Source organism: Mustela erminea, chromosome 10 (genome assembly GCF_009829155.1).
Source record: "Mustela erminea isolate mMusErm1 chromosome 10, mMusErm1.Pri, whole genome shotgun sequence".
In the NCBI taxonomy this organism is placed as follows: Eukaryota; Metazoa; Chordata; class Mammalia; order Carnivora; family Mustelidae; genus Mustela; species Mustela erminea.
The window spans coordinates 58,182,055-58,194,388 of record NC_045623.1 but is presented as its reverse complement, the minus strand read 5'-3'; the positions used below and the strand labels follow the sequence as shown (position 1 = coordinate 58,194,388).

General features: G+C 41.1%; 2 protein-coding genes across 2 annotated transcripts in view; one reads left to right on the top strand and one right to left on the bottom strand.

Moving 5' to 3' along the window:
* Window positions 1–12,334, bottom strand: part of LOC116568201 — a 29,781-nt gene that overhangs the window by 15,901 nt on the left and 1,546 nt on the right. Inside the window, exon 2 of the mRNA XM_032303728.1 lies at window positions 9,883–10,776. Coding sequence (XP_032159619.1) covers window positions 9,883–10,776 — 894 coding nt within the window. The remainder of the gene's footprint in view (window positions 1–9,882; window positions 10,777–12,334) is intronic.
* The window catches only part of ALG6 (ALG6 alpha-1,3-glucosyltransferase), a 66,044-nt gene continuing 63,996 nt past the window's right edge, over window positions 10,287–12,334 (top strand). The window contains exon 1 of the mRNA XM_032361466.1: window positions 10,287–10,375. The gene's annotated coding sequence lies outside the window, so the exon portion shown is untranslated. The remainder of the gene's footprint in view (window positions 10,376–12,334) is intronic.

Genomic DNA, 12,334 nt, shown 5'->3' with positions numbered 1-12,334 from the left:
CAGGTCACGATCTTGGGGTCATGAGATCAAGTCCCAGGTTGGGCTCTGTGCTTCTGAGCATGGGGCCTGGTTAAGATTCTCTCTCTCCCTCTGCTCTGCCCCCACTCTCTTAAAGAACAATAACAATCATGCCAACTGGGCAGTGTAGGTAAAGCTTTATCATTATTTGTAGTGGAAAGGAAGAAGAAATAAGAGACTTTTTTTCAGATTTTATTTATTTATTTGAGAGAGAGATCGAAAGAGCGAGTTGGAGAAGCAGACTCCCTGCTCAGCAGGGAGTAGGACTCAATCTAAGCACCCTGGGATCATGATGAGAGCAGAAGGCAGATGCTTAACCGACTGGGCCACCCAGGTGCCCCTGAAAGAGTCTTCTGTATTTAGAGTAATTAACAGGATTTCCTCACAGAAAGTTCAAGTTGGAGAACTTATTATTATTTATTTTTTTTTTTTTTAAGATTTTTTAAAATTTATTTGACCGAGAGAGCACAAGTAGGCAGAAGTAGGCAGGAGAAGCAGGCTCCCGCTGAGCAGGTGAACAAGATTTTCAGTCCCATTTTATGAGTGCCTGTTATTTTTCAAAGTCTGGTCACCTTATTTGATAAGCAGGTGCTAATCATAAGCAGGAGCACAGGATATATATCACTGGATAAATATGAACATTGTATTTTTCTTGAGGGACAATACCTATTCTTGGGACATTTATTGAGTTACATTTTACTAGTCCTAAAATATTTAGAGTTATGTACTTAAAAGATACAGAGCATAGGTATTACATCCACAGAAAGTATTTTAGTCAGTGAATGTTCAATGTAGCAGGTAGAGATGAACTTAGCACGTCTTGTAGACTGAACTGGGAACAGACTCTTCAGCCATAAAATGCACTTAACAGTCTATTTAATAGTGGCGAGGTCCTTGAAAATGCAATATCCATGCTAATCTTGCCTTTTTCTAAATCACAGATGAAAAATAGGTCAGTTAGGTAGAGCTTTCTCTTTCTATTTAAAGTGTGACATTTAATCTATTTAAACAACTACCAAAACTTTATTAATTCATTGTAAGATAACCCTGCTGAGAAAGTAGAGAACATTATTAAGACACAAGTTTTCCAAAATTTGATCTGGATGTCTTAGATCTCAAGACCCAATACAATTTCTAATTGGGGGTTTCAATCAAATCAGTAACACCAAGGAAGGAGCAGAAAAAAAAAGGAACCCAGAATGCAATTAAGTCTCACTGTGAAACGGCTTAAAGGAACTGAGTGTTTTTATAAAGAGGCAAAAATTAGAAAAGGAAATTCTAGGTAAAAGTTTCCCACTTCCTTGATGCCTTTAGGGAAAATCCATTTGGGAAAGAGAAGTATACACAGACAGAAAGCTTCCAGAAAACTAAGGAGTCAAATTTGGGCTTAGTGTAACTAGATAACAAGCTTTGGCGCATTTCTTTTAAATTAGGATGTTCCGCAGAATTCTTTGGAGAGGAAAATGTGGATATGTGATAAATTGTAATTGCATTTCACTGGGGTCTATTTTGGAGAATGACTGTTTACACTTTTCTCTCTAGCCCCTCTCATTTATTTGAATAGGATTTAGTACTCTCTGGCCCCACCCGCCCAATCAGCCCAAATGTATACCTAGGGTAATGCATTAGTTTCAATCTTTCCCAAGAACAATTATAAAGAATAAGAGCTCCAGTATTTGAAATGTAAACACAACGATACTACAATATAGTTTGGGGTAAGGGGTTTTAGAAAAAAACTTTTTTGGTTGTTTTTTATTTTTTCTTACTATACATTCTTGGTTTGCAAATTTGGGTGCCATAATTTAAGGAAGATGTTTTCCTCCTTCTAGCCTCCTTCTCCAGATCCCGAAAGTAAACCTGGAGGAGAAAGGGCACTTCGAGGTTATTTTTCCTGCTTAACTGACTCCTGTGGATTCAACAGTAGTCTTATTCCAGAAAGCTAACTCCATCAATTATAGAAAATAACTTTTTATAGAGTTTTTTCCAAACCTGTCTTCACTGCATATCCAGGAAGGATTATTTTCCTTCACACCATCAAAGCATCTAGGTTCTTCCTGTGTTTTATGAGAATCATTCAGGTGATATGTAGTAGCTACTATTATTGGGCACATGTGGTATCTCATTTAGATTTTTTAATCCATGTTCCCACGGGCAGAGGGCTGCTATTGACAGCAACTGCCATCTCCCTTCTCATTAAAACCAAACCCCAAACCCACTGTAAAACAAAACGGTGATAAAAAAAAAAAAAATCACACCTTACATATTTTGTGTCTTACCCTCTCCTCAGTGCTCTTTTTTAGTTTGGCAATCTTTTAAAAAAATTGGTGAGCCAAAGCAAAAAAAATCGAGTAGGAAACAAAGGCTTTATTTTGTACTTACGCTGTTTCTCTGGTATGGACTTTCATCCTTTACTATAAATAAAAATTTATTTAAAAATCTGACTTTAAATCTTGATGTATTTACTGTAAAATTTACAGGTTGGAACCTCCTACCATCTTGATTTATATGATTTTAAAATGGAGTTCTTACCATTTCCCTCGGGGAGACTTTTTGGTTTGAATAGTTCTTCCTGGCAGGTTGCCTTCTTTATATTTAGCCCAAATTTTCATTTTCAAAGACCATTTTAGAAAAGTACCGTGATAGCTCTAGCCAATGGATCTGTGTGCCACATAATAGAGTGTGACAATCCACTCAATTGTGAAAGGCACTGAAGATAAAGTAATAAAGTAGCATTTGTGTTATCACAGTGGCTTTACAAATCTAGTTAAACACTGACCCAACAGTGTTACTCATTATTGGAAATTATAGATGTTTATAATTCTCCAAAATATGCTATGTCATATATTTAAATTTAAATTCAGAATCCTGGGCTGAGAGAATCTAGATTTGCAACACTCCTTGGAGGTTTGGGGACCATGAACCAATGAATACATTACATTGTCACATTAAAGAACTCTTTTTATCTGAAAAGATATAAGGACCATCCTCCATTTTAATAACTTATAAAAACAGTTTTAAAATCTTATGATTCTAAAGAACTTAGACTTCCATACCAAATTATATCTGTAGACCTTTATAGATTTCTATTTCTTCTGTTTTATTTATACCTCAATATAAAGATAGAGAAATATGGGGCACCTGGGTGGCTCAGTTGGTTAAGCGGCTGCCTTTGACTCAGGTCATGATTCCAGGGTCCTGGGATCAAGCCTGGCATCTGGCTCCCTGCTCAGCAGAGAGCCTTCTCTCTCTGCCTGCCTCTCTGCCTACTTGTGCTCTCTATTTCTCTGTCAAATAAAAATAAATAAAAGATATAGAAATATGAACTTTTTAGAATTGTTCCTAGATTCTGTTACAATAACAGTGTTTGAACTATGTGGCAGAAGCATGTATTATTTCTTTTAGGTCCTTATCAACAGAATAATTTTATATGTATGATTATGTATATATAGTTGAAAAATTTATATTTGTAGGAGAATAATTCCAAGTGCCATCTGAACTTGACAGTAAAAATAACAATGATTTATTACCCCCTGGGGGTAATAAACTCCCTAAAGGCAGGCTATTTATTCAATAAATATTTGTTGAGTAAATGAGTATATCCATAAGTAATGATAAATTAACTCGATTAGTTTCATTTAAGCAATAAAGAAATGTAAATCACTATATTCACAGTAGACAATGATGCAGTTAAGGTTGAGTCCACTTGGTTCCATTCAAATGAGAGGTAAGTTTCTGAAGTCCCAAAAGCAATTAGTCTCATCCATAAGGCTGTTTGGTGGTTTGAAACAAGGGTGACTTCTTGTGTGTGTGTTTGAATATGTATAAAAACTATTTGGTTACCCAGGGGAATAATCTGTATAACAAAGGCAGAATAACTGATTCTTTATTTACCAGTTTTCAAAATAATAAGTGGTATACCAGCTCTGTCCACTGATGATTTTTTTTTTAAATCATTATGAACTCATGGAGAATGGAACAATTCCACAGACAATTCAGATTAGATGTGTTTCGATCCATTGGCTTTTATGTTTACTGATGCTCAGTGTTGTCCCACCTATGACCAGTGGGAATCTCTTCAAGTTAGTTCCTGAGACTTTTTGACATTGGCTAGTTTTTGACATTTGGCATAATTTTTGATAGTTTCCTTGATAGTATAACAAAGTGTTCCAGATTTTTGTATATATTTTTTAAAGATTTTATTTACTTATTTGACAAACAGAGACCACAAGTAGGCAGAGAGACAGGCAGAGAGAGAGGGGGAAGCAGGCCCCCCGCTGAGCAGAGAGCCCAATGCAGGGCTCGATATCAGGACCCCGAGATCATGACCTGAGCCGAAGGCAGAGGCTTAACCCACTGAGGCACCCAGGCGCCCGGCAATGTGTTTTCTTTCTGTTTCTCCCTTTCTCCTTCCCTTTCTTCCTTCTTCTCCTACCCCATCTCTTTCCATAATTCAATTCCCCATCCCTTCCATAATTCAATAAAATAAATCATTAGTTTATACTGATACTTAACTTCAATCTTATATCTTTAACTCATTTTTCACACCAAGAATCCTGATATCCAAACATCAGCATGATAAAATTTGAGTATCACATAAATTTTCATGTTTATTTTTTTATTTTTTATTTTTTTTAAGATTTTACTTATTGGGGCGCCTGGGTGGCTCAGTGGGTTAAGCCACTGCCTTCAGCTCAGGTCATGATCTGAAGGTCCTTGGATCGAGCCCCGCATCTGGCTCTCTGCTCAGCGGAAAGCCTGCCTCCCCCGCTTTCTCTGCCTGCCTTTCTGCCTACTTGTGATCTCTCTCTCTGTCAAATAAATAAATAAAATCTTAAAAAAAGAAAGAAGAAAAAAAAAGGATTTTATTTATTTATTTGACAGAGATCACAAGTAGGCAGAGAGAAAGAGGGGGAAGCAGGCTCCCCTCTGAGCAGAGAGTCTGACACTGGGCTCTATCCCAGGACACTGGGATCATGACCCAAGCCAAAGGCAAAGATTTAATCCACTGAGCCACTCAGGCACCCCAAATTTTCATGTTCTATATCCCACTTTACACATACAGTTTTAGAATAACAACACTAATCCTAATACCAACAACACAATTACTAATAACAATTATTTTATTTATTTATGTTTTTTGAAGATTTTATTTATTTATTTGACAGAGAGAGACACAGTGCAAGAGGGAACACAAGCAGGGGGAGTGGGAGAGGGAGAAGCAGGCTTCCCGCTGAGCAGGGCATGATGACAGGGCCCAAGGCAGATGCTTCACGACTGAGCCATCTAGGCACCCCCCACCCCTTATTTTATTTTATTTATTTATTTTTTAAAGATTTTATTTATTTATTTGACAGACAGAGATCAAGTAGGCAGACAAGCAGGCAGAGAGAGAGGAGAAAGTAGGCTTCCTGCTGAGCAGAGAGCGCAATGCGGGGCTTGATCCCAGGACTCTGGGATCACGACCTGAGCCGAAGACAGAGGCTTTAACCCACTGAGCCACCCAGGCACCCCCTTATTTTATTTTTTTAAAGAGATCTTTTTTCCTTAGGGTATACTGCAGTAGGGATTTACTGTCAAATTACCATGTTTTAAAGTCACTTGGAAGAGTTACTTTCTGTGTAGTTGAGCCACCACCTGGATACACATTACAGTTCTTTTGTTTCATTTTTTGATTTTTAAGGATTTCTTTTTCGATTTAGTTTTCTTTTTAATTAACTTTCAAGGTTCATAGTCATACTAAGGATAGTCTTTATGTCAATGTTTTGGCATTTTTTTGTATGCAATCTCTAGGCTTCTGAACTTCTTTTATATCGATCTGAAAATGAATCAGAGTAAGATTCATGTTCAATCATAGTTCTGACATTGATTTGCTATATCTCTTACAGAAATTACATAATGTCTCAAACGAGCATTTCCAAGTATGAGTTTCATTGACCACTTTGTAAGATGGGAAGTGGGAGGCGGGGTGAGTGTGGGGATAGGATACCATGGTCAAAATAAGTCTGAAAATTCCATATTCTCTTGGAGAATGATGTATATTAACACATAAAAGGCTCTGAAAAGACCTGGAGTGAGAAATCCTTTTTATATTAGTATAACCCACTGTTTTCAAACTTATTTATTTCTGCATCAAGAGACTGTCTTCAGGGGTGCCTGGGTGGCTCAGTGGGTTAAAGCCTCTGCCTTCGGCTCAGGTCATGATCCGGGGGTCCTGGGATCAAGCCCCGCATCGGGCTCTCTGCTAAGCGGGGAGCCTGCTTCCTCCTCTCTCTCTCTGCCTACTTGTGATTTCTGTCTGTCAAATAAATAAATAAAATCTTTAAAAAAAAAAAAAAAGAGAGACTGTCTTCAGACTTTTTTTTTTTAAACAATACTTAGTGAATGAGAGTTCTATGGAGCATACTTGGGAAACTGAAGCTCTCAAGTTTTCTTGTATGTCAGAAAGGGATAATGCCAAAAAAAAAAAAAAAAAAAGAAAGGGATAAGGCCTATTCTACCATTCTCTGAGTTATTGTCTGGATATGAAAGATTTTTAGTAGATAGAAGAGGCTACTATTTTGCTAATGGCTGTAATCAAACTTGGAAATGTGGGGATTAACTCTAATTCTAATCTACTTAGGTGGACTTACTCCTTGGAGAGGGCCAGGGAGTACTGAAACTTGGAGACTGCAGAAAAAAGGAAAATGACATACAAGGACCAAATTAGGAAGATGTACAGACTGGTAAAATGATTCTATTTCGAAGAACAGCTATGTCCAGACTCAGGGAAGCCCTGGGTTTGAGACAGAAAAGGGCTTGTTTTCTTAGTGGGTGAAAGTAATCTAGGGAAGGAGCTAGAAACTACCATTAAGGTATGAGTTATGTAAGGAAGTTGGCCTAGTGTATTGAGTACTTAAGGTACATTTCATAAGGTAGGAATTAGTTTATTATGGCTGCTATACTAAATACAACAGATTGGATGACAACAAAAATTTATTTTCTCATACTTCTGGAGGTCAAAATTCCAAGATCAAGGTGTCAGCAGTGTTGGTTTCTTCTGAGACCTCTTTCCTTGGCTGTAGATGGTCATCTTCTCCCTGTGTGTTCATATGGTCTCTCTGTGGATGGGCACATCTGTGACCAAATTTCCTTTTCTTAGGAGGACACGAGACAGGTTGGACTAGGGCTTACCCTAATGACCTCATTCAAAATGCATTTACTCAGCATCTGTTACATATAGGTACTAAGCTTTCAGAGAGGATAGTATTTACTAGAGGGAAAGAGCAGGAGCAGGATGTAGATGGACTGGTAGGGCAGTTCAGCTATGAATTAGAGTCTGTGAGGTCCCTTCTACTATTTATTCAATGAACTTTTTTTTTTTTTTAAGATTTTATTTATTAATTTGACAGAGAGAAATCACAAGTAGATGGAGAGGCAGCCAGAGAGAGAGAGAGAGAGAGAAGCAGGCTCCCCGTTGAGCAGAGAGCCCGATGCGGGACTCGATCCCAGGACCCTGAGATCATGACCTGAGCCGAAGGCAGTGGCTTAACCCACTGAGCCACCCAGGCGCCCCTATTCAATGAACTTTTTAAGTACCAACTGTGTTCTTCATACTCTGCCAGAAGCTAGGCAGAAAGGAGAGAGGATTTTGCCAACTGAAGATGTATATTTCTAACATATTAATATCTCTGAAATTAAATGTTTTACAGTCATAACTAGTTTAAATGGGAAGCTTCTTACTTAGTAGTACATAAAATAATGGTGCTTCTTACAACTGATGTATTACAAGCCAATAAGATTAAGTAAAACATGATTTTTAGTCTACCAAACATGGTTCTTGTCCATAAAATGCTTATTTGTATCTTGCAGTGTCCTGGATTTTCCCCTATGCTTGTAACCATGTAATATTTTTCATTAGCTTATCTTTTTCCTTTTGACCTTAAATATGGGTTTGCTGAAATATGGTTGTCTATTCTCCCATTGTACTGTCTCCCTCATTCTTCAACCAAATGAAAGACTTTCATATCTCTATCTTCAACCCCAATTGTTTTTCTAGGGTCTGATTCATAACTGGGATCTAAAGATTATTAATTTGTTGTCTTGCTGTCACCTCAAATTCAATACAGTGCATCGCCTTTCCCTCCAAGCCTGCTTCTCCTTAGGATTCCCTAGATCTTTCAGATGTTCTAGTAATTCAGACTTGAAACCCTGGGAACCTTCCTTGATTTTACCCTCTCCTTTGTTTCACATCTACATATCTACTGTTGCCAGGACCTGTCCATTCTTCCTGTTGCATTGATTTCTTCTTTTCCAGGTCCACAATTATCATCTCAGTCCAGGCCTTTGTCTAATCATGCATGACTACTACAGTGGTTTCCACCTCTTCTTCTGACTCATCTTAACCACTATCACCACTTTAAATTTTCTCTAACACTGTGCTGTACACTGGAATCTCTGCTAAAAGTCATTTATTGGCTCCTTACTAATCATTGAATAAATTCCAAACACCACAACCACCACATTCAAGGTTCTCCACAATTATTCCTTTCCAGCTTCATTAGCCACAATCTGAACTGGAGGAAATGTTCTATACTTTTCAGCTGCCACAACTTTGACTTGAACCATTTCCTTTGCCTGGAGTCCTACTCCCATATTCCCAGGCTTTCCTTCAGAGCTCTGCTGACTGCTTCAGGGAAGGCATTTCCTGATAGTTTTATTTATTTATTATTATTTTTAAGGATTTTATTTATTTATTTGACAGACAGATCACAAGTAGGCAGAGCGGCAGGCAGAGAGAGGAAGGGAAGCAGGCTCCCTGCTGAGCAGAGAGCCCGATTTGGCGCTCGGTCCCAGGACCCTGAGATCTGGACCTGAGCCGAAGGCAGAGGCTTTAACCCACTGAGCCACCCAGGCGCCCCTCCTGATAGGTTTTTTTTTTTTTTTTAAATATTTTATTTATTTACTTGACAGAGAGAGAGAGATCACAAGTACACAGAGAGGCAAACAGAGAGAGGGGGAAGCAGGCTCCCCGCTGAGCAGAGAGCCCGAGGTGGGGCTCGATCCCCGGACCCTAAGATCATGACCTGAGCCGAAGGCAATGGCTTTAACCCACTGAGCCAACCAGGCGCACCCCCTACTGATAGTTTTAAATTTACAGTTTGGAACTCCTCCGAACTCCTACAGTACTTAACGCATAATCCAATAATCTGACATTTAGCATGTGCTCCCGTCTATTGCTTTACATCCTTTTATGCATAAAAATGTCTTTCCAAAGAGAAATCTCTTGAGGGCAGGGACTTGGCCATATTTCTCCATATTTCTAGTATTGACAGTCTTATTTTTCTTTTCTTTTTAAAAGATTTTATTTATTTGAAAGAGAGATAGCGAAGAACTAGCACGAGCAGAGTGGAGAGGGAGAATCAGGCTCCCCATTGATCAGGGAGCCTCAGTGGGGTTCCATCTCAGAACCCTGGGATCAGGACCTGAGCCACCCAGGAGTCCCTTGACAGTCTTTTAAATATAAAGTTTTAGATGTGGAAGTTTACATAGACTTATCACTCATTTCACAGATGAAGAAAAGTAGATCCAGAGAGTTGGGTAGATCCGCTTAGTATACAGCCATAGTCAAATATTTTCCCGTAATTATGGGTTATAAATCAGAGGGGCTGGCATATAGAGAATGGTAGGATTCAGTAGAGAGGAACGTTTGCGTTCTCTGAACAAAGGAGGCAAGGTAGTTGTTTGGGGCAAGTTTGGGAATAAGTGATCCAAGCTGCTTGATGGGAAAGGTGTAGTGGCTACTTGAGGGCAGGGCTGTTCTTTTGTATAACCCACAGGCTCTCAAAAATGTTGGACGTTTAATGTTTCTTACACGAAGTGCCTTACCAGCCTTAATACATTCTTCTCCGTAGGCGTATGGCTTGAAGACTGTGAAGCAGGTTGGCTTCCTGGCTCCTTGAGAGCACAGTCGCAGAGGAAGACCCACTGCCCGCTGGTGAGGATTAGCCAAGGGCTCTCCACTCTGCGAAGGGAGCCAGGACGCGCCCCTGACAGGAATCCGTGGACTAAGCAGCCGCTCAGGACTTGGCCATCATCCCGGGAAAGAAGAGCAAGGGGCTTTCCACCTGCCCCAAGCCTAAACCGGGGTGGGAGGCCTCTCGGGTTCCAGCCCCCGCTGCTCCGCCTCCTAAGCCGGCCACCGCCTCTCCGCGCCTTTTCCCGGCCCCTCCCCTTACGTTCGACGGGCTCGCTCCCGCGCGCGGGGCGCGCGCACGCGGAGGCGGAAGGCGGAGAGAAGCGCTCCGCCACGGGGGCGAGCGCGCAGGCGCCTTCTTGGGTTAGCTGCCGGCGCGAATCCCAACGTTCCGCGGGCGGTGGGGTAAGAGGCCGGGATCCTGGGGCATCTGGTCTCAGGGCTAGGGTGGGGAGGGGGTGGAGAAGGGGGATTCGCGACGCGCGGCGATTCCGCGCGCAGGTAGCAGCGCGGCTCCAGTCCCCCCTTCTCTCAGAGGGGCGGCTGGCGAGGCCTCTCCAGGTCACCCTGCTGGCTTGCGTGGTGGGGGTGGGGGTCGAGTGACGGGACGGGCTGATGGTGGTGGACCCCTTGACTTGGCAGCGGGCTTCGCTCCCTTGACGCTCGTGTTCCTGCGGTCTTGAGGGTCTGGCCCGCTGGAGAAAGGGAGGAGAAATGTTAGGATGGTCCCTTTTGCCAGACGTACTCCTCGGGAATAGCCGCACTCCCTGGGTTTTGTGTCCACCTTGGAGGAAGGACCTTTCCGACTAAAAAGAACAAATTCGGCAGTGGAAGGGAACCGCTGAGGTTTTGTTTGTTTTGTTTTGTTTTTGATCGAAATATACTAATCTTAGGACACAGTAGGACGGAAAACCTATCTGCCACTTGCGTGAAGAATTCGTGTTGTGTGGATGGGTTAGAAAGTTACTGCACTTTGCTTTGCAGATGGAAAAAGTAATAAAGCACCTTTGTTAGTGTTCAAGTAGAGATGCGTTAAGTCTCATAATAACTTTGGCCACAAAGGACTCAGTAAAATTAGGTACCTCCCCTCTTTGTACAAAGGAATCTCTCTATTCAAAAGATATTTTATGAGTACCTGCTTTCTGCAACTTTGTTCTAGGTGCAGGGAACAGAGCCAGGGCCTAAGACAGGAGGATCCTTGCTCGTACGGAACTTATATTGTGTTGTTAAATAAATGTAATATTTTTAAAAAGATGTAATTTCCTTTTATGCTTTTTTATTAGAATATAACATGTCCAAGAAAATACAGCAATCATAAGTTGTAACTTGCTAATTTATTGTAAACATCTTTTTTTTAAGAGCCTTTTTAATTTTAATTTTTTTTTTAAGATTTTATTTATTTATTTGACAGACAGAGATCACAAGTAGGTAGAGAGGCAGGCAGAGAGAGAGGGAGAGGAGAAGGCAGGCTCCCTGCAGAGCAGAGAGCCCTATGTGGGGCGATCCCAGGACCCTGGGATCGTGACCTGAGCCAAAGGCAGAGGCTTTAACCCACTGAGCCACCTAGGCGTCCCTAGAGCCTTTTTTAAAAAAAGATTTTATTTACTTGACAGAGAGAGATCACAAGTAGGCAGAGAGGCAGGCAGAGAGAGAGAGGGGGAAGCAGGCTCCCTGTTGAGCAGAGAGCCCAGGTGGGGCTCAATCCCAGGACCCTGGGATCATGACCTTAGCTGAAGGCAGAGGCTTTAACCCGCTGAGCCACCCAGGTGCCCCATGTAAACACATCTTTTAACCACCACTCAAATCAAAAAACAACATGTGGGGTACCCACATTGGTTAAGCGAGGGATTCTTGATCTGGTCATGATCTCAGGATCCTGAGTTCAAGCCTAGCCTGGGACTCGTTTCTAGGCCTGGAGCCTGTTTAAGGTTCTCACTCTCCCTCTTCCTCCTACCCTCCATCCCTCTTTTAAAAACAACAGCAACAGGGGCACCTGGGTGGCTCAGTAGTTTAAGCCTCTGCCTTCGGCTCGGTCATGATCCCTGGATCCTGGAATCGAGTCCTGCATTGGGCTCTCTGCTCAGCAGGGAGCCTACTTCCTCTCTCTCTCTCTGCCTGCCTCTGCCTACTTGTGATCTCTGTCAAATAAATAATAAAATTTTTAAAAAATGCTTAAATACAACAGCAACAACAAAAACACAAAGTTCTCAGCTTCTTCTCAGAAGACCTCCCTGGAGACCTCTCCCAATCACCATCCTTTCTTTCCTCCCCAAAGGTAACCTTTTTATTGTTATCTAATCATAGATTAGTCTTGTCCATTTATGAACCTTTCATAAATGGAACCAAATATTATGTATTCTTTGG